This window comes from Chelonoidis abingdonii, chromosome 9, assembly GCF_003597395.2.
Source record: "Chelonoidis abingdonii isolate Lonesome George chromosome 9, CheloAbing_2.0, whole genome shotgun sequence".
In the NCBI taxonomy this organism is placed as follows: Eukaryota; Metazoa; Chordata; order Testudines; family Testudinidae; genus Chelonoidis; species Chelonoidis abingdonii.
Genome location: NC_133777.1, coordinates 39,048,482 through 39,076,246, shown reverse-complemented (window position 1 = coordinate 39,076,246; position 27,765 = coordinate 39,048,482). Strand labels below are relative to the sequence as shown.

Sequence of the window (27,765 nt, the reverse complement as noted above, 5' to 3'; positions counted from 1 at the left end):
GCTGTTGAACTGAGCAGAGGTGCAACACAAATGATTTAAATGCACACTGTTGGTACTGAAGTGTTAGTTGCCCAGTGCCCATTGTCCCCTCACCAGGCAGGCAGAGCTTCCTTACTGCTCCATGTTCTCAGTGCTAGTCACATGTGACTGTGACTCCAAACTGCTGGCATGTCTGTGGAGATCAAAGTGTGACTCCAGCATTAGCGAATGTTGTCAGAGGGAGCTGCATGGAATCCTTCCTCTCAGACAATAGAAGGAAAGAACCACATAGGGCATGTCTATGCAGCTGCTGGGAGTGAGTCATGCTAGCATGCTCAAAAGAGCCGTGTGGATGTTCTGGCTCAGGCTGAAGCTCAGGTTCTGAAGTGTAGAAAGGGGAGTGGGCTTCAGAGCCTGAGCTCCAGCCTCAGCCCAAATATCAAAGCAACTCTACGCAGTTCTTTTCAGTGTGCTAGCGTGAGCCCCACTAACACAAGTCTGTTGACCCAGGTTGCGGGACCTGCTCCCAGCAGTTGTGTAGACATACCCACCCAACGTGGAACATCACTGGACAAAGGGCCAAATCCATGTTCATGCCTAGGGCCAATGGAACTGACCTGTGGGACTGAATGGAAAGGGGATGTACTAGACAGTCAGGGGGGTATGGATGGGAATACTACACTTCCTCCACCCAATGTGTGGGTGACCCAGAGATCTAGTGAGGATGCTAAAGGTTCTGTGGCACATTAGAGTAGGGTTTTGCCCTTGTGTGCCTCCAAAGATTTCAGTGTAGGCTGGCTGCTGCCATCTACCCTGGGAATGGGTGCCCATCAGTAGTGTTCTCTGTAGATGGGACACAGTCTAAGGTCTTGTCTACACTGGCACTTTACAGTGTTGCAACTTTCTTCTCAGGGGGGTGAAAAAACACGCCCCCAAGCGCTGCAAGTTTCAGCGCTGTAAAGTGCCAGTGTAGACAGTGCACCAGCACTGGTAGCTATTCCCCTCATGGAGGTGTTTTTTTAGAGCTGTGCTGCAACTACACAAGCCAAGGCAGCACTTTAACATTGCCAGTGAAGATGTGCCCTTAGAAGTTCCTGTTGTTGGTGAAGTATTTTGCGATGAAAGAGGCAATATACAATATTGCATTAAATATGACTCTTCTTTCCTTTACCTGCTGTGCCGCACAGTTACAGTCAAGCTCTTGTGATAAGTAACCCTACATCCAGTCTAGCCTAGAACTGTACAGTGAAGTGTTGTAGTATTGTCTAATTATATCATCATAATGTCTGTGCCTGTTCCTTGTTTCTACTTATTAACCTATGTTCTTTGCAGCTCACCTCTCATTGCTATCTCTGCCGCCATTACTACATGATCCTTTATTGTATTTAATCTGAAGAAAACCTATAAAATAGCTGCAGATTCTTGCTGGTTCAGACTGCAGGAGTAGCAGAAATTAAGATTGTCATCTGAATTGTATGTATTTTATTTTTTCCAGGCATGGGCCGTGGAGAGAGCCAGTTAACCCTTACTATGTCAACACAGGGTATGCTCTGGCCCCAGCCACCAGTGCGAATGACAGTGAGCAGCAGAGCATGTCTAGTGATGCAGACACCATGTCGCTGACAGACAGCAGTGTGTAAGTAATTTACCTGGGCAGGGAATTGAGCATGACATGGAGTAAAGGGGACATTGTGTATCTATTTCCTGGCCGCTAGAATTGACTGCAGATTTAATTTCTCAGATTCCAGGCTGTGGCTTTGGCTATGTAAAAAGGTCAGTGCCCCAGATGTTGGGATGAATCATTCTGGGGAGGGCTATCTAACTGTTAAGTAGCTGACACGGGATATACCAGACATGTGACCAGTCTAGCTCCAATGCCATCCTATTACGGTTTCCTTTTTAGATGTATTGCTTTGTTGTTACCCGTGGAGACATGAAGTATTCTGGTCTGATGGACTGGGAATGTTTGTAATCTAAACCAAATAATGACCAGCAGATGTTTCTGATTTTAACAGCCAGCAACTGCAGGTGGGATTGCGAAGTGAAAAACAGAGATTAGCTTCTAGTAAGCTGCTCGCTTCCTGGACTGAATCAAACAGGCTTCCAGCTACACTGTTTACCACTTGTTTTATCTTGTGAAGGTTCCCAGGTTTATCAAAAACACAGTCCTTTTAGACATCTGATTACCGAGCTGACGACTCCGCAATGTCACCCAGTGATCACTTTGTTGGAATACAATTCAGGGAACTTCTTGGGCTTTTTGCCTGAAGCTTGGAGGGAATTCATTTATCTGTTATCATACCTTCCATGTTTAATTACGCTCATTTACATTTTGGTTCATGAGAGGCAGGAAGGATCGTACAAAAGTGGTTAGGGTACTAGCTTGGGACATGGGAAATCTAGGGTCCAGTCCCTGTTCCACCACAGACCTCTTGGGCAAGTCGCTTAGCTGCTCTGTCCCTCAGTTTCCCCATCTGTAAAATGGGGGTGATAGCCCTGCCCTCCCTCCCAGGAGGGTTGGGAGGATAGATACATTAAAGATTGTGAAGTGCTCATGTAGATGCATAGCTGGTACTTACTCCACAGCCTGGCCATTTGATTGATACTGGGTCATATTTATTCATGTGTTCTCATTCCAGTCACCAAACTGTGAGTAGAAAATGACATTATGTTACATTTTTCAGAGTCGCAGCCGTGTTAGTCTGTATCCGCAAAAAGAACAGGAGTACTTGTGGCACCTTAGAGACCAACAAATTTATTTGAGCATAAGCTTTCGTGGGCTACAGCCTACTTCATCAAATGCATAGAATGGAACATATAGTGAGGAGATATATATACATACAGAGAACATGAAAAGGTGGGAGTTCCCCTACCAACTCTAAGAGATTAATTAGTTAAGATTAGCTACTGTGAGCAGGAGAAAAAAAAACTTTTATAGTGATGATCAAGATAGTCCATTTAAGACAGTTTGACAAGAAGGTATGAGGGTACTTCTAGGTCACCGCAGAACTGTATCATGTTTGTGGGTCTGGAGGGGCAAAAGGAGAGGCCTGGAGATAGGCCTTTTCATGTTCTCTGTATGTATATATATCTCCTCACTATATGTTCCATTCTATGCATCTGATGAAGTGGGCTGTAGCCGACAAAAGCTTATGCTCAAATACATTTGTTAGTCTCTAAGGTACCACAAGTACTCCTGTTCTTATTGTGTTACTTGCCCTCTCCATCATGTCCTGAATGTCATATCTGCTAAATATGCAGACAGTCATTTTTGACACACTGTGAAAATTATGAAAACAATGAGGAATCTAGTGGCACCTTAAAGACTAACAGATTTATTTGGGCATAAGTTTTTGTGGGTAAAAAGCCCACTTCAGATGCACGGAGTGAAAATTATGAATAGTCAAGTTCTAGGTTTGCTCCTTCCATTTATTTTTAATAAGTAAAAGGGATCTGTCACTTTGGAAAATAATTGAATTAAGCTACCACAAGTACTCCGTAAGAGACTGGTGAAGGGATACTCAGAAAAACGAACCAATTAATGGGTGTTACTTAAAACAGTGTGCACATCCAAGGATTCTTCAGATGATACTATAGAACTGTTAACAATTGTTCTTCTATGAGTGTCTGTCAGTGTGACAGTTCACTGGTGACAATTTTAGCTTGTCATCCACCAGTGCAGTCATGCTTGGTCTTCTCATGCCTGACAGTATCTAAGTTTCTCAAAAGCACATAATATATTTACCCGGTAGCAAGAGAACTAATGCTCACTTGGGACCTTAAATTTGTTCTTATAAACCTCGTGGAGTTTCCCTTTGAGTCACTTTTAGACTGCTCCTTGTATGTTCTTGCTTTCAGAACTGTCATCAGCTAGGAGAGTCAGTAAGCTCCAGGTACTTATGGTTGAACTTCCCTACATCATATTCCACACAGGCAGAGTGGCACTGAGACCTCATCCTAAAGTCATCCCCAAGGTGGTCTTGAAGTTCACTTGGCTTCCTGTTTTCTTGCCAAAACCCCATTCTGCAGCAGGAGAAAAGAAACTTCACACGCTGGATATTTCAAGAGCCTTACTTTATTATACTGATAAAACTAAGCTTTTCAGACTTTTGTCAACAAGGCCTTAGAGAAAAGCATGTTAACAAGGGCTAAAAGTCTCTGGAAAATTGCAAATAAATCCTCTACTTTCAGATATACTTTTTAAATTGAGTGAAGTAAGGTAAGAGAGTAAGGAAGAGGGGGGATTAGAGATGAGTAGGTTTGTTGTCTGGTGCACTAGAAGAGGAATGTAATACAAAGGAATTCTAAAATCCCTAACACCCAATAAGGAAAACTTCTACCTTTCTTCTCTCCTAATAAGGAAAGTAAAAAAAAATCTTGTTCTAATAAAATGTGTGGAGTCTCCAACAGGAAACAATGGCTTTAAAAGCTGTGATTTGGCATGCTGTGCAAAGGGAGGAGAGGGTAGAGCAGCCAGAATACTGGTGTAAGATTTTGAAGTATCCTTTTCCATAAATGGCTTCTGGGATTCTGTCAATGGGAAAATGTCTCCTGAATTGCTAGAGAGAAAAAAACTGGATAAACATGATGACTGAGAATACCTAGATAAAGCTACAGACCATGCAAAACAACATGTGAGTGTAGGCAGGGCTGGCGCTTCCATTTAGGCGACCTAGGCGGTCGCCTAGGGCACCAGGATTTGGGAGGGCGGCATTTTGTGGCCCTCAGTGGCAATTCGGCGGTGGAGGGTCCTTCCATGCTCCGGATCTTGGGCGGCAATTTTGCGGCAGGTCCTTCGCTTGCTCCGGGACCTACCGCTGAAGTGAAGAATTGCTGCCAACGACTGGGAGCGCGGAAGGACCCCCGCCACTCCTGAGTGTAGGTTACAAAAAAGAACTGGTTGTAAAGTAACAGACATGGGGAAGGAACATTGGGCATGTGCAAGCTGTCATTCTAATCCATCATTCAAATGAAATAGAGGGACCCTGAAAGGAGTCAGTTGCAACCATCTTCTTACCAAATGCCTGCCACTGTTCAGAGGATGGGTGGAAGGTGGTGAATTGGAGGAGTGAGACCTTAATGCCTAATGTCTTACGAAAGCTGCTTTGGTGGGTGGAATGTCAGACAGATATCAGTATGGCCAGGTCAGCTCAAGGAGAGGAAAGCGTTCAACTTCACATTAATTCCAGATGACTAAGACTGAGTAAAAGCTGAGCGGCAAGGTAACTGGGTCCTAGTTTTGAGCGTAATCTTTACTACACAAAACAGAGAGGAGAAATGCACTAATAAAGAGAATTCCAGGCTGGGAAACATGAGTATTTCTTCACTAGTATTGGCTCAGTAGACAAATCTGCATTAGGGATTGGGAGCAAATAGATATGCGTTCTTACAGGACTGACTGCTTGAGCAGTCCAATCATAACTGTGGGATCTCATGACAGTGACTGAAAGGAAACCTGTATCTAAGCAAGTGCCTCCACATGCATGTGTCTGATGCATGGACTGCCTGAAGGGTCAATTTCCGGCAAGAAGAATGAGTTAGCTTTCCAGTCCATTGTGGGGAGGACTGTACCTTGTGTCCCTGAGTCATATGTATAGATTTTAAGTCCAGACATTATGATCATTTTGTCTGACTTCCTGCATCCCACAGGCCAGAGAATTGCTACCAGCAGTTCCTGCATCAAGCCTGTCATTCATGGTTGAGCTAGAACAGATTTTTTAGAAGAAGACATCCCATATTGATTTAATGCCTCCAGGTGAAGGAGAATCCACCATGTTCATAGGTAAAACTTGCAGGGCTCATTCCAATCCCTCATTTTCCTTACTTGTAAAACCCCTGGAAGAGATTGTTCGAAACCACAGACTTCTATTTTCTGAATGGTTAAAGTGAACTTGCCGATGACACTAAATTAGGAGAAGTGGTAGATACGCTGGAGGGTAGGGAATAGGATACAGAGGGACCTAGACAAATTGGAGGATTGGGCCAAAAGAAATCTGATGAGGTTCAACAAGGACAAGTGCAGAGTCCTGCACTTACGATGGAAGAATCCCAAGCACTGCTACAGGCTGGGGACTGCCTGTCTAAGCAGCAGTTCTGCAGAAAAGGACCTGGGGATTACAGTGGATGAGAAGCTGGATACGAGTCAACAGTGTGCCCTTGTTGCCAAGAAGGCTAAATGGCATATTGGCTGCATTAGTAGGAGCAAATTGGAGAGAGTCCAGTGGAGGACATAAAGAATGATTAGGGGACTGGGGCACAAGGCTTATGAGGAAAGGTTGAGGGAACTGGGCTTATTTAGTCATGCAGAAGAGAAGAGTGAGGGGGGGATTTGATAGCAGCCTTCAACTACCTGAAGGGGGGTTCCAAAGAGGATGAAGCTAGGCTGTTCTCAGTGGTGGCAGATGACAGAACAAGAAGCAATGGTCTCAAATTGCAAGGGAGGAGGTCTAGGTAGGATATTAGGAAAAACTTTTTCACTAGGAAGGTGGTGAAGCACTGGAATGGGTTACCTAGGGAGGTGGTAGAATCTCCATCATTAGAGGTTTTTAAGGCCCGGCTTGACAAAGTCCTGGCTTTGAGCAGGGGGTTGGACTAGATGACCTCCTAAGGTCTCTTGCAACCCTAATCTGATTTGCACTATCTGCAAAGAGTTGGTGCCATATTGCTCTGTCGTGCTCAGTGGAGAAGAGTGAGGGAAGAATTCTTGGCAGTATTCTCACCTCCTTATTGCTTCAGTTTACTCTCCGGTAGTGTAGCCGTCCTACCGACTCTCACTGGTTTCCTACTTTCAGGATGCTTGTTTTAAAGCATGTATGTTTTATGTCCTTGACTATTTGCTCTTGAAGTTCTCTCTTAGCCCTTCTAATTTCTTTTTAGCTGACACAATGTGTTCCATCTGCTGGATGTTTTTTTTTTGTTTATATTTGAGTAACCTCTTCCCATTTAACCATCCTGTGTTCTCTTGACTTCCCATTCCCCCTTTCTTTCAGTGTATGCATCCCTTCTGTGACTCTGGTATGACATGCTAATGCTGAGTTTCAGGAATTTAATTGCTATCGAGACTTGATCCTTGCTATATTCCATGTTAGTATCTGGTGTATAATTTCAATGGCTCTTTTTAAATAAATTGACGTGACTACATGGATTTAAAATATTTTCATTCAATTAGTGTTCTTCAAATTGGGCTGCATGCATTATTATCCCAAACATTGTGAACTACAGAGACAGAATTTTGATCTTTGGCTTACAAAATACTCAATATAGATTTAACATTTGTTTTTCATTATATAGTTCCAAAGTCTTGCTGGCTATGGTTACCTTTTATATGGAATTCCTGAAGCTATATACCTTCTGAGTTTCAAAGGAGTTTCTGTTGAATTGCTAAAGACATCCAAAAATGAAACTCAACCAAAAGCAGCCTCTGAGAAAGGGGCTTCTGCTACTTGATTTCCATGTATGAGTACTTTGAATTCTGGCCTACCCTAAACAAAACTCTGCAATTTTTTTTTTTCTTCTTTTAGGGAGTTCCTTTTCACGTGGCTGTAAATGCATTGCTCCCAAATAGATGCAGCACTGCTGTTGGCTTTTTAGCTCACTTTGTCATATGAATTCCTACGTCCTTCTAGGCAAAACAGCTTCAGACCTTTCTACTCAAAATTGCTTTTATAAGCTGACCAGTAGCTGTGTTGTTTTAGTTGTTTGATGTGGCAAGTAGGTGCAGAGGAGGCATCATGTAAAGATAATAGCTAACAATAGACCTGGCGATAGGCAGAGGCCATTGAAGTTAAGATTCTCCCCCATTGCTTCTCTTGCGCTTGCCCCTTAAACTACTCTGACTTGCCTCAAAGCAGCATTTTGATATGGCCAATATTGATCTGTGAGATGGGCAAGCTCCTAACCTGGTTATTGTGATAGCCTTGGTTTGGGCCTGTTTAATAAAGACTTCACATGAAGAGTTTCACATCTTTGAGAGCCCTTTTGTCTCTTCACAGAATCATAAAGCAAAACAGGGGAGCTCACCTGTTGGACCTGTCCTCTTATCCTGCTTACTTTGCTTTTAACAGCCTTTTGGTGAGGGACCTTGTCAAAGGCTTTCTGAATTCCAGATACACTATATCCACTGGGTCACACTTGTCCACATGCTTGTTGACTGCCTCAAAGAATTCTAACAGATTGGTGAGGCACGATTTCCCTTTATAGAAGCTGTTGACTTTTCCTCAACATGTAGTGTTCATCTATGTGTCTGATGATTCTTTTCTTTACTCTTGTTGCAACCAATTTGCCCAGTATTGAAACTAGACTTACGGGCCTGTCACTGAGACCCTTTTAAAAAAATTGGTGTTAGCTGCCTACCTGTCGTCTGGTACAGAGGCGGATTTAAGCAGTAGGTCACATAAGTTAGTAGTTCTGCAGTTTCATGTTTGAGTTCCTCCAGAACTCTTGGGTGAATCCCATCGGGATCTAGCAACTTACTACTGTTTAATGTATCAATTTGTTCGAAAACCTCCTCTGATTACCTCAATTTAGGACAGTTCCTCAGTTTTGTCACCTAAAAAGATTGTGTGAGAGAATCTTCTTCACAGCTCTGCAGTGAAGATCTATGTAAAGAATTCATATAGCTTTTGCACAATAGCCTTGTTCTTAGTGAAATTGTTTGTTGATTGTTCTTCCTCATATATCTGTTCTGGAAGGGAGCAATCCCTTACTTTGTTGTTGCTTTGCCTCAAGGTTTTGATTGTATTCTCCTTATGACATCTGTGTTGAGATTACATTGTACAGACTGGAGTTTAATTTACCTTGATTCCACATTAGCAAAAGAAATCTGCCACCAGTAGTCATTCCAGAAGTCAATGCCTGAATGCATTGTATCAGTGATCCCCTAAAGGTGGAGTGAAGCATACAGGGTATATCTTTGTACCTACAGAATACACATCCACTTCAAGTTTCCTCAGCTGAACTGTTCATAGCTTTTACGGTATTTGATGTGTGAAACATCTTTGGTGATGGTGCTAATTATGTCACCTACAGGGTATATAATCTAACTGGAATTTATCTTCAGTAATATAAACCTCCTCAAAGTATTCATGAAGTAATATTCTCTGGAATATTAGGAACACAATGGCAGCATGCAGCAAGCAGTAAACTTGATAATGACTGTGTCTGAACTGGGCATGAAGACACTTGCCTGAGGTATAATTATCTTTGACTGTGTTAGATAACAAGCATGGTCAGATGCTGGCCCATATATATGTAAATGTTAAATAACAGTCATAATATAAGTGGCATCAGAAGTAAGACCCCTGGGTCAAAATCATGCCCTCCGCCTAGAGAGCTGAAGGAGCAGCTCCACGGGCTTGACAGAGAGGAAAATGTGAGAAAGGGAAATAGATAATTGCCACAAGAGAGCTAACGGCTCAGCTACTCCAGGGTCTTGGCTCCAGCGGCGATCACTAACAGATGCTTCATAAGAAGGTTCTAGAAAACATAGTGGGCAAGTGTATACAATAAACTGCCCTGAGTGAGCAGGGGGTTGTGGTAACAGGCAATTTTATATCAAGTAAGTGAAGTTTTGCATAAGATTAAAGACAGAGGACCTGACTTTCAGAAGTGCTGGGCACTCACAGCACCCACTGATGTCAGCTGAAATGTTGGGTTCTGAACACCTCTGTAAATCAGGCCCAGAATTGTTCATCTTAGATTTGGTAATTTATGGCTTGAAGACTAATGTAAACTTGGGGGTCTACAACATTAGCGTAATTTTTTGACATGATGTGATTTTTTATTCTTATAATTTGTAGCTCAGTTCAGTTTCTTGGGTGCCACATATTTCCCTCACTATTTAAATTTTCAGGGAGAATAGATTCTCATGTGATCATCTCTTAGCTTTTGCTTACCTCCAAAGCCTTGACCTTCATCATCATAATCAGACCATATTTTCTACATTTAGGTCATCAGTTCCACTCTAGTTGAAGTTAGTAGCAACTGAAGTTGTTGCCATCTGGTGGCAGTTCGGTGAACAGAAGTTGATTTTCCTAATCCATTTCCTAGTGTGCAAGTGACTGGAAACCCATTATCACAATTAGCCCCTTTGCTGGCAACCTCAGGAGAGAGGCCATGGTGTGGACCTGGTGTTAATAGATTTATCCATGAGCCCCTCCCCTTTAGTTCAGGATCAATGTCCTACGTTCCCTACATACTATTATTACATAACCCTGTAGCAGCTGTAGCAGCTGCTTACACAGAAAAGTCATATTTGGAAAAGAGTTTTTGGTGTATTTAGCTTCTTCTAATAAAATTAGTGACAAGGAGGAACCAGTGCCATGTGACCAGCTAGCTCTTTGTGGGTCATTGCTAAGTACGCACTAAGAGTCTCTACTCTCTTCTCATCTTGTCCTGGCATAGATCCATAAATAAGGCCAGAAGCGGCCATTCCGATAATCTAGTCTGACTCCTTCCTGTGCCTGTGTATTACAGGCCAGAGAATCCTACTTGGTAATTTGGGATAGCTCAGTGGTTTAAGCACTGGCCTGCTAAACCCAGGGTTGTGAGTTCAATCCTTGAGGGGGCCATTTGGGGATTTAGTTGAGGGTTGATCCTGCTTTGAGCAGGGGGTTGGACTAGATGATCTCCTGAGGTCCCTTCCAACCCTCAGGACCTTGAGCTGCATGAAATTTCTGCATCTTTAAGGCCGTAAAGCCTTAAAGGTGGTCCCTTCAGGTGAAAGGGATGATGCACATGGATGAAGTGGGCAGAGTGCAGGGGAAACTTTAGAGATGGAACTTTCTATTTCCTTGATCCTTCCCTCGACCTCTCTCCTGGCCCCCTGGCACTCACAGTTCCTCTGCAAAGGTTGATGAGAGTGCTACCTGTTGGGGGAGATTATGAGAAACCATTTTAATTTTATTTTTTTTAATCCCACACTTAAAAGAGTTGTCTTGTGATGACATTCTGCATAGTGGCAAGTCTGATGCCATCTTCCTCACCTGTTCACTATGTAGCAGCTGTGACGAAGTGGGAATGTTCTTGATGTGTTATTTGAATACTGAATGGGGAGTATTGACCTGGGACGGTTACAAGGGAGTTTTGCTTGGACTGCCTTTGGGGAAGGGAGGATACTTGAGCATGTAACATGAAAACCCAGGAGGGGGGTTGGAGGCCAGGTAGCACCTCTGCCCGGGAAACTGGACAAAGGACACACAGGCTGGGGGAGGAGCCGGGGGAGGCTGAGTGAGATGACTGGAGGAAGTTTCAGTTTGGAGCTGGCTGGGAAATGGCGAGGGGTGCCCCGACAGGGCTTGGACTTCCCAACGGGGCTGTGGCCTCCCTGGGACCCCCAGATAGACCTAACTAAAGGGGGTCCTGTTGTCTGTACTGGCAAGACCTGTTTTGGACAGTGTTCCTGTCATCTAAATAAACCTTCTGTTTTACTGGCTGGCTGAGAGTCATGGTGAATCACAGGGAGCCGGGGGTGCAGGGCCTTGACTCCCCCAAACTCCGTGACAGCAGCCACTACCATTTGGTCATCAGCAGAGCAGAAAGCAAGACTGTCAGCATCAAAACTGCAGGTGTTCATCACCTGAACTAAAGGAGTAATTCCATTTACTGATGGCAGGTCCTTATCCTCTATATGGAGTAGGTACAAAGAGGAACAGGGTACGCTTAGCCACTGTATTATAATTAGACCACATCAGCCCCATGTTAAAGTCCCTTTGCTGGAGTTCTTCTTTAGCATATTGAATTTAAACTCCTCTGCAAGTTCCTGCCTAGTTCTGCCTTGGTCTTCAAGTCGGATATTCTCTGTTTCTGTTTTCCATCTTGCCTCTCTTGCTCCTCCATGCCTCAATGCCTGTTCATTTCCTTCTTGCACTTCCCACGCCTCCTTCCATGTTGCTGCTTTCAGAAGGAGTGACCTCTCAGCCCCCATAGATGCCAAACCACCACCCTCTCATTAAATTCCTCTTAGACTCTCAGTTTTGCAAAGCCTACAAATTCTAACCAAAAGTGAATGTGCTCTTCCCAGCCCTTTATCACAGTAAAAAAGGAATGTAATTCCCTTCTCTGGGCCTTGTCCCATGTGCAGGTTTATCTGTGGGCTTGTTTACAGCATAATTTCCACACTGGGTGGACGTACATGCACTAGCTTTGATTGAGCTACTTGCTGAAAATAGCAGTGTAGCTGCTGTGATGTGGGTAGCAGGAAGGACCAGCAAGTATGTACCTAGGGTCTCAGATATGATTGTGCCAGGACGGCTAGCCCATGTCAGTGCCATGGCTACACTGCTGTTTTTAGCACACTTCCTCTGATCAAAGCTAGTGCATATATGTCTTCCCAAGCTGGAGTTAAGCCTCCAGGTGCCGTGTTGATACGCCCTGAGTCAGTGGTTTCATTTGCAAGGTCTCTTCCTGGAAAGGGAAAAGGACAGGCATTTGTTAGATGTCAGGAGTATGGGTCTGTTTCTAACCAGAAAGAACTTGAATTTAGGCCAGCAGATACGTTGCTTTTCTTGCCAGGTGGATGTTCAGGGCCACTATTGCAAAGGTGGATGAGAGATCATTCTGCTGAAATATGGAGGGGAGAGCAATGTTCTTGCCCAATCAAGGTAAAAGCTGTCACTGCACTTGAGCCATTGTTTCCTGGATGAGAGGAAGAAAAGTTGCACATGAATAACTGAGTTTAGGGTAGCAGTTTGGTCCTCCGGTCACCCTTGAAAACATGACATGCTAGATTCCATTTCCTCACCTGAGGGCGTTTAACCAAAGCGTTTGTAGGAGTAGCAATGTCTAAAAAGTTCCCACCCAGCTGCTTGCTTCTATGAATGAGGACTGACGAGTCAAATATTCATAGTTGTGCATTGGAAGAAGTGATGGTTCAGAAAATGGCATCTTACCTGCCGATTTGCTTCCTGCCTGTCTCATGGCCAGTGATCCAAAATGATCTAAAATTCTGATCCTGGAAGTTTAGCAGTTTTAATTTAAAAACCTTAAATAATTATCTCAAGTGTATAGTTAATGGATTGGGCTTGGAAGCTATCTCTGTCTGCTTGGGAGAAAAGGAAAATAACCTGGAAGCCCTGGCTACAGGCCAGCAGAAGAATCTGTCATTACCGGTTGTGACTGCCTGTCCCTCTTGAAAGGAGCGGAAGCCCCAGTGTTTCCAGACTAGCAGATTAGAAACGTATCATTAAATAATTATCATTGGAAAAAAAAGAAAGGATAGTCACAAACCATCTCACCACTTCTCCCTCCTAGTCCAACAGCAGTTCTTTTTGGTACCAGCAAAGATCATCCAGTCAAACATGTCAACTCCGTTTTATAAAGTTACTTAAAAGCAAAGTTACTGCAAAAGAAAATCATGGACTACTTTTTAACTTCTCTAGCTATTGAAAATATCTCAAAGAAAGTTACCTGACAAAAGGAAAACAAAAGTATGGTGTTGGTTTTCATTGCTTTCACCATCTATTGAATGAGGGTTTGTTGGGATAAAATTTAAGTGCTTATCTTTTGAATTTGCTTCCTCTGGTTGAGTTGGCACAGTGCATTGAATGAAGGAATGTTCGAGTTCAGAGGTGGTACTGGGGAATCTAGTTAAAGTGACATCAAAGACCGCACAGCAGGGCTGAACATATGTTTGAAGCTGGATAGATTAGAGGCCATTATCAGCCTTTCGCTACTGTGCTCTGAACAAAACTCTGCTCTTTCCTCTGGGACTGGTGCTGCAGAGAATTAAAAAAAAAAAAAAAAAAAAAGGCAACACCCTACCTGCCAGCATAATGCTGCATTTACCATGAATGTTTAAGCTGCTTAAAATACACAAGTTGTACTCTGTTACAGTGTTTGGTGTTTAGCCATCAGCTCACCACTGTTACATATTTACCAGACCTTGACTTTATAACAGAAATAGATAAAACAATTCCATACGGAAAGCATCTTTTGTAAAATTGTTAGTAGTTCTATTGTCATTTTGTCAAGAGAGCGCTACATTTTGAATGGACATTGATGAAACTGGTTTACTTAACTACAGTGGTTCTAAATTTATTTTCCACGTGAACATTCACCATTAAAGAGAAGGATGCCCTACAATGAAAGCCATCACAATAGCCTGTTGTTATAGCAACACTTCCATGTTATAACTCTCAGAAAAACACTTGGCTCTTTGGATGATGTTACTGACTTGGTGCAGTATAGGTAGTGTTCTGAGATTTGTGTTTTTCTTATATTACATTATTTGCAACCAATAAGCAGAGTCATAATTAGCCTAAGTTTCTGTCTTGTCAGTTGTCTTCATATTAAAAAGCACTTGTCATTAATCATGTCTATTTAATGGAATTTCATTTTGAGTGTTCGGGTTACTAAATAAAATTCCATTCACATGAGGTAATTGAGTCACACTAGCAAATCTGCAGCAATCCTGTATGCCCACAGTAATAAAGAAAGAGAATTATCCTCTGAGGACAGTATGAATTTTAGTCACTAACGTGAAAAAGAGAGCAACTGAATGAAGTGCCTATTGCAATAACTGTTTGGTAGCAAACATAAGTTATAATACAAGTCTGCTCTTTTATTGTTCCTTGAACAGTTTGGTAGTTGTAATTCTTTGGTTGTTCAGGCTTGGTGTACAGTAAGCAGTCTGTTCTCATTGTCAAATAGTGTGTGAAGGGAATGCAGGAACTGGTAATGTGACAGTTTTAAACAGCTTTGTTTTATGCAACATTTGGAAGCAACTATAAAGAATATATTTAGCAATTTTATTTTAACACAAAAATAAATAGAGCTGGCCTGTGTCAATGTGAATTCTCTAAACATTGTGAGTTGCATTGTGACTGGATTACTTGTGCTGCTTTTCAGAATGAAGCAGTGGCTATTTGTTGTTGGGGTTGCATAGTATAACAGTTGTAAGGAGAAGTTGTGTGTGTCTAATGAAACAGTGTCTGAGAACTAAAAACACAACCTCAGCGAGCTGAATTTGTATTTCAAAGATTTCAAATTTCTTTGTTCTTGCTGTGTCAGGATAAACTATAATAACCTGCAAAAATTAAACTCCAACATTCCTAAATGGGTATTTATTCTTTTCCCCTTGATTTCTTTCTAAAGAGTCTTGGTGAAAATTAGAGTACAATTCTTTGGCGGGGGGGCGGGGGGGGTTGGTTTTATTTTGTTTTGTCTTTTTTACAGTTGGGCAACCGCCTTGGGCCCATCTGTACTAAGCCAAAAGTGATTTACCACTAGCAGTGGTAGCAATGGTTGTTTTCACACAATGCACAGTCAACCTGTGGAAATCTTTGCCGGAGGATGATGTGAAGGCCAAGACTATAACAGGGTTCAAAAAAGCTAGATAAATTCATGGAGGATGGTGAGATTCTGTGGCCTGCGTTGTGCAGGAGGTCAGACTAGATGATCATAATGGTCCCTTTCTGATCTTAGTCTATGAATCTATGAGGTCCATCAATGGCTGTTAGCCAGATGGGCAGGGATGGTGTCCCTAGCCTTTGTTTGCCAGAAGCTGGGAATGGGCGATAGGGGATGGATAACTTAATGATTACCTGTTCTGTTCATTTCCTCTGGGGCACCTGGTGTTGGCCACTGTCGGAAGACAGGATACTGGGCTAGATGAACCTTTGATCTGACCTAGTATGGTCATTCTTATGTTCTTATTATGGTCTCAAAACCTGGTGCCCACAACTACTGTAAAAGATACTGTGTCAGCACTCAGTATGCACCCAAGCATGATACCAGCAGTAGGAGTAGAGTCAGTGTGTGGCAGATATGACAGTTTCCTCCAAGACCTTGACAAACCTCATTGGATTAAATATAAATATCTTTAGAATCCATTGTATTAAATGCAAAGCTTGTGTATTATTGTGAGCCCAGGGAAGTATTCGGAACTTCAAAGGATTATAATGAACAATGAGCCACACAAGAATGGACTTTTGGACAGCATCAAGTGGTTTGCCTGAGGGCCTCTAGGTAGAGGTGAATGCAACTTCCCACCTCTGATTATACAGAAGCCCAGCTTTTTCAAGCTACACCCTGAGAAGGGGGCCATTGTCTACCAATTAATGTGTTGCCAGAATTTGAAGATCAAAGGCCCAAGCTTTGATCAAAAGGAAAAACTAACCTAATCATGGGTGTGCTCATTCTGAGCTAAGGCTGTTAAGAACTTGTAACCATAGAAAAACTCGTTGATGTGGTTTGAAGGACTAACTCCTACTAGAGCCCGTGCTGAAGTTTGGTGTTAAGCTTATTATCATGCATGTGTAGGTTCTTGTATTGTTTTTAATATGTTTTCTCTGTAATTTACTGAGGAAATCTTGGCACTACTGGCAATAATGTTTGCTAACTCATGGATGATAGGAGAGGTCCCAGAAGACTGGAGAAGGGCTAATGTAGTGCCCATCTCTGAAAAGGAGGAGCTGGGGAATTATAGACCAGTCAGCCTGACTTCGATACCTGGGAAGCTACTAAAGAAATGTATAAAACTCAGTTTGTGAATACCTGGAGGATGAAGGGATAATCACTAGAAACAAGCATGGATTTACTAAGAGTACATCATGCCAAAACATCTTAATTTCCTTCTTTGACAGGGTAACTGGTTTGGTGAATGGGGGAATGTGGTGGACATAATATACCTGGACTTCAGCAAGACTTTTGACACAGTGCCACATGACATTCTGATAGGCAAGCTGGAGAAGTGTGGGCTTGGCAGAACTGCCATTAAGTGGATACATAATTGGTTAAACGGCCACAAAAAAAGAGTAACAACTAATTGAATGATGCCAGACTGGAGGGGAGGTCTCAAGTGAAGTTCCACAGAGATCTGTTCTAGGTCCAGTGCTGTTTAACATCTTTATTAATTACCTGGATGTGGGAATAGAGAGCAGACCTATCAGATTTGCAGATGACACAAAGCAGCGGGGGTAGGGGAGGTTGCCAACACTTTGGAGTATAGAGCTAAAATTCAGAGGGATCTTGATAAATTGGGAAACTGGGCTATAGACACCAAAATGAAATTCAACAAAGACAAATGTCTGGTGCTACACTCAGGGAAGAAAAAACAAATGCACAAATACAGAATGGGGAATAACTGGCTTGGCAGCAGCACTGCTAAGAGGGATCTGGGAGTTGTGATGGAGCACAACCTCAACATGAGTCAGCAAAAAAAAAGCAAATGCAATTTTAAGTTGCATTAATAGAAGCATAGCATACAAGTCACAGGAAGTGATAGAACCACTCTACTCAGCGCTGGCTAGGCCTCTCAGCTGGAGCACTGTGTCCAATTTTGGTCACCAGTGTATAGAAAGGAGGTAGAAAAACTCGAAAGGATCCAGAGGTGAGCAGCAAACATGATCAAAGGGATGGAGTGCAAGCCATATGAGCCAGGCTGAAGGAACTGGATATGTTTAGTTTGGAAAAGAGGAGATTTGGGAGGGCAGGGGGGACATGAAAGGCTTCCATAAAAAAGATGGACAAAAGTTGTTCTGTTCTGCCACAGAGGCCAGAACAAGAGGCAATGGGTTCAAACCACAGCATAGCAGATTTAGATTAAATCTCAGGAAAAACTTCTTAACTGTAAGAACAGCAGGACAATGGAACAGACTGCCTAGGGTGTTTGTGGAAGCTCCTTCACTGGAAGTTTTCAAAAGGAGGCTGGATAGCCATCTGTCTTGAATGGTTTAGACCCAACAAATCCTTCATCTTGAGGGGTTTGGACTAGATGATTCTTGCGGTCCCTACTCACCCTATGATTCTAATGCTTTTGCCTTAAGAATAAATATGCTTGCTTAGACGAACCGGGTGGTAGCTTATGACAATGGGAAAATATGCTCTTTCTAGCCTCTGAGGAGAGAGCAACACACAGACATTGGCCTGCTTAGGCAGTCTGGCTTGCAGGAAGTAACACAGTGTAGGCAGGGAACTGTGCAGCCTGGATAAACCTCAGTCAGGAGGGAGTGAGATGTGGTTCTCTGCCCAAGAGAGGTGATGGCTGGGAGATGAAAACTTAAAGTGGATGCCCTTGGTGGCCCATAGAGGGGGAATACAGGTGCAGCTGCCCTGAACTTTGTAACAGAGTCCACCACTATAGAGCTAGCTGTGCATTGCCCCTTCTGCACTGGGACTCGCAGTGCGAGTGTGGATCAGTGCCTCTACCTAGCTGTGTTACACAGTGCTTTGCCCTGCCTTTCTGTAACTTCTCTGTGCTCTGTATGCTGGTGCTTCCCTCTCAGTGTCAGCCAAGGCATCTACTTGGCTCCTCTTAGCTCTGCCTCAGATGTGCAAGCCCCAGTGCAACCAAGGTATCAGGTAGGCTGGTCTCCACCTTGTTGGAGAAACATCTTGTGTAATGAGCAGAACATGATGAATTCGATATAAACTAGCTCTGTATTCTACATTATTCACAGCTTAAATTACAAAACATTTATTAGCAAATATTAAGATCAAATAAATGAGTCATACACACTAGCATTATAACCATTCAAAAATAATTGGGAAAATAACTAAATATACTTAATTGCAGCCACTAACTTGTACTTTATTGTGCTCTGCATTTCCCCTGCTCATCTGTGAGCTGAAAGAGAAAGCAGAAGGGAATTAGTGAAATGACATTGAAGTCACAAACTCTTTAAGTAGCTGGAGCAGTCCCCACTTAAACACTGAACAACAAATTTATAGCCACCTGTCTGAACAAATGGCTAACCTCCTGAGCGTTGGCATGGAGTATGTGCAAAAATGGAAACATATTGTGACAAAGTTCCTTCTCTACCTTGGTGGGTCCTCCACTTATTGGCAGATTTGCTCACCTCAGTGATCTCCCCCACAGTCTGGATCAGCTCCTCCTGTGTCTGATCAGGAGTTGGGAGGTTTGGGGGGAACCCGAGCCCGCCCTCTACTCCAGGTTCCAGCCCAGGGCCCTATGGATTTGCAGCTGTCTCTGGTGCTTCTTGTAAGAGCTGTGTAACAGCTACACCTCCCTGGGCTACTTCCCCAAGGCCTCCTCCAAACACCTTCTTTATCCTCACCACAGGACCTTCCTCCTGGTGTCTGATAACGCTTGTACTCCTTAGTCCTCCAGCAGCACACCCTCTCACTCTCAGCTCCTTGTGCCTCTTGCTCCCAGCTCCTCACACGCACTTCCTCTCCTCTGGCTCCTCCCCACTTGACTGGAGTGAGCTCCTTTTTAAACCCAGGTGCCCTGATTAGCCTGCCTAGATTGGCTGCAGGTGTTCTAATCAGCCTGTCTGCCTTAATTGGTTCTAGCAAGTTCCTGACTACTCTAGTGCAGCCCCTGCTCTGGTCACTCAGGGAACAGAAAACTACTCACCCAGTGACCAGTATATTTGCCCTCTACCAGACTCCTGCAACCCACTGGCCTGGGTCTGTCACAATATGCAAATAATTATTTGATGGAAACACTAGACATTCACAATGGCTGTTACTTGCAGTGGATGAGTGGACCAACTCTAATCACCACCCACCTGTGGCAGTGTCCGCAGAGCAGATGGCTGGGTTCAGAGGCCACTGGACAAGGGGAAAGGAGCAACACACTTACTGTCATGCACCATAGCACCTGAATGTGGGAGGATGAGGTTCCTCAGATGCATAGTAACAGAGCTAAATAGAAACTGTTCTTTGGAACTTTCAGCAGAATTCAACCATGCAGAAACAGTACATAGATTTTAAAGCCAAAAGGGAACACGGCAATCTTGTCTGACCTCCTGCATAGCACAGGTCATAAATTTTCATCCAGTGGTTCCTGGGTCAAGTCCATAACTTTTGCTTGAGTTAGAGGAGGGGTCAGCAACCTTTCAGAAACGGTGTACCGAGTCTTCATTTATTCACTCTAATTTAAGGTTTCGCATGCCAGTAATATCTGTTAACGTTTTTAGATCTTTTTCTATAAGTCTATGATATAGAACTAAATTATTGTTGTATGTAAAGTAAATAAGGTTTTTTAAATGTTTAAGAAGCTTCATTTAAAATTAAATTAAAATGCAGAGCCCCTCCAGACTGGTTGCCAGGATCCGGGCAGTGTGAGTGCCACTGAAAATCAGCTCACGTGCCGCCTTCGGCGCACATGCCATAGATTGCCTACCCCTGAGTTAGAGTATGTCTTTTAGAAAGATATCAGTGATAGGGAATCCAACACATCCCTTTGGAAGTTGCTCCAGTGGTTAACTACCCTCACTGTTAAAAATGTGTTCCTGATTTCCAGGCTGAGTTTTTCTCACTCTAGTTATCCTTGTACTGCCTTTTCTTCCTCCTCCTCTCCCAGACCAATCTGTGATTTACTCTCTGTATTACAGCGGAGTGCCAGCTCTGCTACACTGAAGGTTAAGACCAGTTGTTTAAAGCGCAACTCTTCTAAGTGCTCTAAAATCTGCATGGTTACTCAGATTGCCTTGAAATTTGGTGTGCCTCCTGGTGTCATGGGGTTTGGTTACTGATCTAAATTCAGGACCATATGACCAAGGGATTTCCAAGTTGTAGTCTCCCCCCCTCCCAAAAAAACCAAAACAAAAAAAACCACAGCTTTTCTCGAAGTTCACTTGTTTTAGCAATCTCTATTTTTTGTACACAGATAGCAAACCAGGGCTGAGATAATTGCATCAGGAACTCAAATGCTCAAGAGTTACCCCAAAAGAGTGCATGCCACCTTCAAGGGAAATCAAATTAGAGAGTTATTAGCCAAAGAGTTTGGTTCTCTAATTAAGCATGCACCAAGCAGTTCTAAAGCTCCCACACCAAATAGATTACACTGTGCACGTGCAGAGATAGAGGCTAAGGCAGTTGGAAGCTATCTGTGAATCATGGGAACTGAATAGTTCAAGGAGGAATGTTACAGCCATTGAACCTGAGCAACGCCCAGTCACTGTGAGCTCAAATCCAGCCATGGGCAGAAATCTGAAATAAAGAAAGGAGGCTTCTTGCTAATACCTGCCTCTGTCCAAGGGTTTTTTGTATTTTGGGGAGATTCTAGTATGTTTGGAAATGCAGGATTTCCTGAATGACCAGCTGATGGCCATTTGGAGTGATCTTGAGTACTAGACTTGGCCCACTGCCCTAACAGATCCATCAGCAGTATCATCTGATCTGTGGTCATGGAAATATACTTGGATACTTTTTGGATGGAGGTGTGGATATTCACAGTGCTCCTTCCAAGCATCTGGACCAGTTGGGGGGGGTATGGGCATCCACATACCGAATCCTGATAGGTCCATGGGGAGGATGCATATGGAACTGGATTATTCACCGAAATATCTGAGAATTTAGATTACCTGGTATACTTAACTGATTTATGATCAGTTCCCCGATTTCTTAGTTGTCAGACAAAGAGGATTTCATTCTTTTGTTCATGCATTCATTTTTGAGTGGGGGGGGGCTTGTACTCGCATTGGGGAAAAATGCTGTTTTTATGTCAATTATTTTGGCTTAATTGGATAGGATTTACTGGCTTTTAAGAATGCTGCTGCCGGTTGCTGTGCTGTATTTTGGTTACTCCTTTAATTTTGAGGACCCCCTTCCAGCTCTTGGGTCACGGTCACTGGCGTTGCTCGAGAAAGCGAGGGGGGGAATGTAGGGGACTACGGAAGACTGTGTCACGGCCTAGCTAGGGTGTCTCTGCTTTCTCGGCGGCCTTGTGAAGAGCCCCTGCTTGCTAAGTGGTAGGACAACAGCTGCCAGTTATAACTTTTGCTTATTTACTGGTTGAAACCAGTTTGTATGGCCTTAGGCCAAAGGCGGACATAGTCCCTTTTTGCATATGTATGAGTTGCTTTTGTATTGTGTATATATAGCTGTATGCTCCCGGTCCGCCTTTGGACTCCGACCCAGGTCGAGCTGAGCTTCGGTGCTGGGTTCCCCGCCTAAGTGACAGCAATGCCCAGGGTCCCCGTTGCGGATGTGTCACTTTACCTTCATTAAAGCCAAATAACTCACTGTGTGTGTGGGCCTCATCCTTGCAGAGCACTCAGGCACGTAATAGAGATGTAATCTGAGTACAGCAGAATATTCAGAAGGCGCAGACATTCTTTTTGAAAAGAGAATAAATTACCCGTGCGGATGTTCTGTGGGAGGGAAAGGTGATCAGGGCTGCCAAAGAGCTTTGGGGTTCAACAAGGAGATGGATGATTATGAAAGGGGAAGAAATAGGATTGAGTTGGTAGGAGAGCAGTTGTGGGTCAAGGGATGGAAAGGAGTGGGGTGTAGGTGAAGTTAGAGGAGTGGGATGGGATACTGTAAAGGTCGGCATGGGGGTGAGTGACAGGAGAAGGGCAGGGAGAATAGGGGCAGGACTGCCTGTCAGCCCTACATTTCCCTCATAGATTTCGAGGCCAGAAGGGACCATTGTGATCATCTAGTCTGACCCCCTGCATAGCACAGGCTTGAGAACTGCCCCGAAATCATTCCTAGAGCAAAGCTTTTAGAAAAAATCCTGTCTTGATTTAAAATTACCAGGGATGGAGACTCCCCCCACCCCATGGTAGTGTGTTCCGGTAGTTAATTACACCTTACTTCCAGTCTGAATTGTCTAGCTTCAGTTTCCAGCCACTGGATTGTTAGACCTTTCTCTGCTAAATTGAAGAGCTCGTCATTAAATATTTGTTCCCCATGATAGGTACTTATAGACTATAATCAAGCCATCCTTTAACCTTCTCTTTGTTAAGCTAAAGAGATTGAGCTCCTTGAATCTACCGCTACAGGCAAATTTTCAAATCCTCTAATCCAGGGGTCGGCAACCTCTGGCACGCGGCTCGCCAGGGTAAGCACCTTGGCCGGCTGGGCCAGTTTGTTTACCTGCCACGTCCGCAGGTTCGGTCGATCGCAGCTCCCATTGGCCACAGTTCGCTGCTCCAGGCCAATGGGGGCTGCGGGAAGTGGCGGCCAAACCTGCAGACGCAGCAGGTAAACAAACTGGCCCAGCTGGCCAGGGTGCTTACCCTGGTGAGCCATGTGCCAGAGGTTGCCAACCTCTAAAATGCATAGAATATCTCCATTAATTTATTTTATCTCCTAGAACTGGAAGGGACCTTGAAAGGTCACTGAGTCCAGCCCCCTGCCTTCACTAGCAGGACCAAGTACAGATTTTTTGCCCTAGATCCCTAAGTGGCCCCCTCAAGGATCGAACTCACAACCCTGGATTTAACAGGCCAATGCTCAAACCACTGAACTATCCTTCCTTCCCCCTGCTCTAATCATTCTCATAGCTTTTCTCTGAACTCTCTCCAGTTTATCAGCATCCTTCTTGAACTGAGGACACAAGACCTGGACACAGTATTCTAGCAGTAGTTGCACCAACTGCCAAATATAGAGGTAAAATAACCTCTCTATTTCTGCTTGTGATTCCCTTGTTTATGAATCCAAGGATCGCACTCGTCCTTTTGGCTGCAGCGTCGCACTGGGAACTTATGTTCAGCTGACTTTCCACCGTGACCCTTTTCAGAGTCACTGCTTCCCAGGATAGAGTTGGGGGGAGCTGCCTGTCAGTGGGTGCTAAGCACCCTCTAATTTTTTTCCATGGGTGCTCCACCTACACCAAAACAGAGCCAGATTGCTGGCATGTAAAATAAAAAGAGGTTATAGAGAAATTTTTAAACCAAGTGCTGGGGGAAAGCCAGTAAATGTGGATGAGCACATGGTTCGGTTGGAAACATTTCTTGGAGTGAATTTATTAATGGGGGAATTCTAGATCCTGGTAAAGATGGTAGGAAAGAAGTGAGTTTTGCTGAACTTGACATTCTGGAATGGCAGGAGATATAGCCAGGGAACCTGAACGCCGAATTAATGAAGTTTTATCATTTAATTTCTAGCGTTTTGAACAGAACCAGAGAAATGTTGTTCGTAGGAGTTAGTGATCATATAGGCAGATATAGTTATAAGAATGGCCATACAGGGTCAGACCAATGGTCCACCTAGCTCAGTATTCTGTCTTCTGATGGTGGCCAGTGCCAGGTGCCCCAGAGGGAATGAACAGAACAGGGCAGTTTTGAGAGATCCATCTCCTGTTGCCCAGTCCCAGCTTCAGCCAATTGGAGGTTTAGGGAAACCCAGAGCACGGGGTTTCATCCCTGCCATCTTGACTAACAGCCAGTGATGGAGTATCCTCCATCAAACTTATCTAATCCTTTTTTGAACCCAGCTATACTTTTGGCCTTCACAGTACGCCATGGCAATTAGTTCTACAGGTTGACTGTGCCTTGTGTGAATAAATACTGCCTTTTGCTTGTTTTAAACTGCTGCGTATACATTTCATTGGTGAGTCCTAGTTCTTATGTTGTGTGAAGAGGTAAATAATACTTCCTTATTCACATTCTCCACACCAGTCATGATTTTATAGACCTCTGTCGTCTCTTTTCTAAGCTGAGCAGTCCCAGTCTTTTTAATCTCTCCTCACACGAAAGTTATTTCATACCCTGATTCATTTTTGCTGCCCTGTTCTGTACCTTTTCCAATTCTAATATATCTTCTTTGAGATGGGGAAACCAGAGTTGCACACGGTATTCAAGGTGTATGAGTACCATTGATTTATATAGTAGCATTATGATATTTTCTGTTTTATTTTCTATTCCTTTCCTAATGGTTCCTAGCATTCTGTTAGCTTTTTTGACTGCCACTGCACATTGAGTAGATGACTCTTAGATCTCTTTATGTTATTAACTTGTTTTTTGTTGGTTTGGCTTAAGAGTACTCCTTGGGCCTACCCTGAGGCCTACCTTGTAAACACTGAAAAATAAAACCTGGGTGAGGAATAAAATCTCTCTGGAATGGGACTGATTTACTCCAGGCCCCCTGTACTGCCTGGAGACGTGAAGGAGGTGCCTTGCCACAATACCCAGTCAATGTGAAGAAAGCTGAAATCCTCCATTATTATTGTGGTTTTTTTCCTTTTCAGCCTCTCTAATCTCCCTGAGTATTTCACAGTCACTGTCACCATCCTATGTCAGATGGTAGTACGCCCCTACCCCTTTATAACGCTTTCCTTGGGAGCCAAAAAATCTTACTGTGTTATAGGTGAAACCAAGTTATATCGAACTTGCTTTGATCTGCCAGACTGCGCAGCCCTGCCCCCCCGGAGCACTACTTTACCGTGTTATATCCGAATTCATGTTATATCGGGTCGCGTTATATCGGGGTAGAGGTGTATATTGCTACTGCTGTACACTTATTGTTCAAGCATGGAATTTCTATCCATAGAGATCCTATGATAGAGTGTGAGTCATTTAAGATTTTTATTTTATTTGACTCAATACTTTCTTTCACATATAGTGCCACTCCCCCATCAGTGCAACCTACTCTCTTATTCTTATATTCGTTGTACCCTGATATTACTGTGTCCCATTGCTTATCTTCATTCCACCAAGTTTCCATGATGCCTGTTATATCCTCCTTTAATGCACTCAAGATCACTCATCTTGGTATTTAGATTTCTGGAGAGAAGAGGTGGTAACTTTTATTGGACCAACTTCTGTTGGTGAAAGAGACAGGTTTTTGAAAGCTCAAAGTACTTGTCTCTTTCACCAACAGAAGCAGGTCCAATAAAAGGTATTACCTCACCCACACTGTCTCTCCAACATCCTGGGATCAACATGGCTACAACACCCCTGCAAACGATGGCAAATATTTAGGCTTCTAGCATTTGTATATAAGCACATGTACATTTTGTCAGTATTCAGTTGTTTGTCTTCATATGTTATACTCCACTACCTCGATATAACGCCACCCGATATAACACGAATTTGGATATATCGCGGTAAAGCAGTGCTCAGGGGAGCGGGGCTGCGCACTCCTGTGGATCAAAGCAAGTTCAATATAACGCTGTTTCACCTATAACGCGGTAAGACTTTTAGGCTCCCAAGGACAGCGTTATATCGAGGTAGAGGTGTATTTAAATGGCACTCTCATACATTTGATTACTCCTTACTAACTCCTGTCGTCCTTAACCAGCTCACTTGACGAGTGTACAAGGAACCTTTCTCCTTCAGTTTCCTCATCTATGAAACAGAGATAATACCTGCTTCAGAAGGGAGTTATGATGCTTAAATGAACGTAGTGTGCTTTGAGATCATCTAATGGAAGGCACTAAACTGGCGCATATTGTCATTTTGTCCTGGCAGAGATGGGATCCCCCCGTACAGACTCCGAAAGCAACATCGCCGAGAGATGCAGGAAAGTGCCAAAGCAAATGGACGTGTGCCACTACCTCACATTCCTGTAAGTAGCAATACTCTGCCTGTCGAGAAGTTTATCTCCCAGTATGAGAGACTGCAGGTGCACACTTAGTCAGCAAAAGATCAGTCTCCAGGCGGTCTCACTGTAGTATGGGAGTCACAGGGGAGTGCATTGCTTTTTAAAATGGTGGTCTAGTAGGCTATCGAGAGGCAAAGTTGGATAGCCCACTTCGAAACTGTTATGCCTACTCAACACTCAATTTTAAAATGCACAGCCCTTTAAGGTAATTGGTGAATAGTTGCCTGTTTGAGGATCCGGGACAGGGGCTGGGTTGTTGGGTAGGATGGCTGGGCAAGCTCACATATAATGGTGGCAGGCACCTCACAGTAAGTATTTTGGAGCTAATTTTGGATGTATTTCTGTAACATGTAGCTACCCATCTAGCACAAAGTGAAGCTGAGGAGAGAAATGATGTAAACTTAGGGGCAATTTAAGGATCTGGACTGATGGCTATTTGACAAATGCCATGTCCCCAGCTGGTGTTTCTTCTCCAGACAGCCCAGCCTGATGCAGGGGACCACTATTCTGGATATAAGATACAAAGGTGGGCTCCTTTCTTGTCTCTAGTTTTTCCCCAGTTTCATCAGGGAAAAGAGCCTGGTATTAGACTCTTAACTTAACCCTTAAGATTCTGTAGCACCTTCTGCACATTTGCTGAGCACTGTAAGCCTTTTTTTTCCCTGAGCAAGAAGTTACAAGTGACATGTCATGTTTAGCAGAAAATAAAGATACTACTTTCTTCCTTGGACAGCTGTGCTCTAGCACAAATCAAACTGAGAAAATGTCTCTGTCCTCCGAGAAATGGCTTCACTCAGCATAGCCACTCTCCTCCTGCCTGTTCAGAAGCAGTGCAATGCAGGCAAAATCCACCCTTGTTTTAATCTTGTGTTTTAAATCTTTGTTTTGCCTTTTAAATTAGATTATTTTCCTGATGATTTAAGAGGGTCTCCTGTGCTTTGATCATTGGGTTGAAAATAAAAGCCCTGTGGAAGCTTACTAGCCACTGTTGTTCAGCCTCTTCTCCTTTCACATAGTTACTTTCACAGTGTGGTTGCTGTCGAAAAGACTGGCTGGGTGCCTTTTTATTTCCCGCTGCTGCCGTTTTTACTGTAAGCATTGCTTTGTTAGAGTTGAAATTTGAAGGCTTGGCCTTTTTTTTTTTTCTTCAGTTGCCGAACAGTGGGAACCACTGAGTGAATATTCTCTGACTTCAAAGCCTGTCAGCAGCTTTACCTTTTGGATAAAAATAATAGTGGCTTTCTATTGATCATGTGTACTGGCAATGCTTCAGTGAACCGCAGGTTATAAATTCTGAGTGTGGCGCATAAAATATGTATGGCGAACTCTGCTTTAACGAACTTCCATCTGCCAGATATTTTTTTTGTTGAGATGAATAAGTGTCATTCCAGCAATGGTTACTTGCAACCTAATTAGTTTTACTTAGCATGAAATTTTATTGACTTTTCTTGGAAAACATTTTTTTTTTAAAGCTAGGTTTAAACTGGACACCTGCTGCTTGTAAACGTTTCTACTGTAGTTCTTATCTGCATGTTCTTTGAGAATTAC

The 27,765-nt window shown here is 43.4% G+C and overlaps 1 protein-coding gene across 2 annotated transcripts in view; it reads left to right on the top strand.

Moving 5' to 3' along the window:
* AXIN1 (axin 1) overlaps nucleotides 1-27,765 on the top strand; it is a 170,928-nt gene that overhangs the window by 86,931 nt on the left and 56,232 nt on the right. For both annotated transcript variants that reach the window (XM_032781584.2, XM_032781583.2), the window contains exons 3-4: nucleotides 1,475-1,615; nucleotides 26,085-26,181. In XM_032781584.2, the coding sequence (XP_032637475.1) occupies nucleotides 1,475-1,615; nucleotides 26,085-26,181 (238 nt within the window). The remainder of the gene's footprint in view (nucleotides 1-1,474; nucleotides 1,616-26,084; nucleotides 26,182-27,765) is intronic.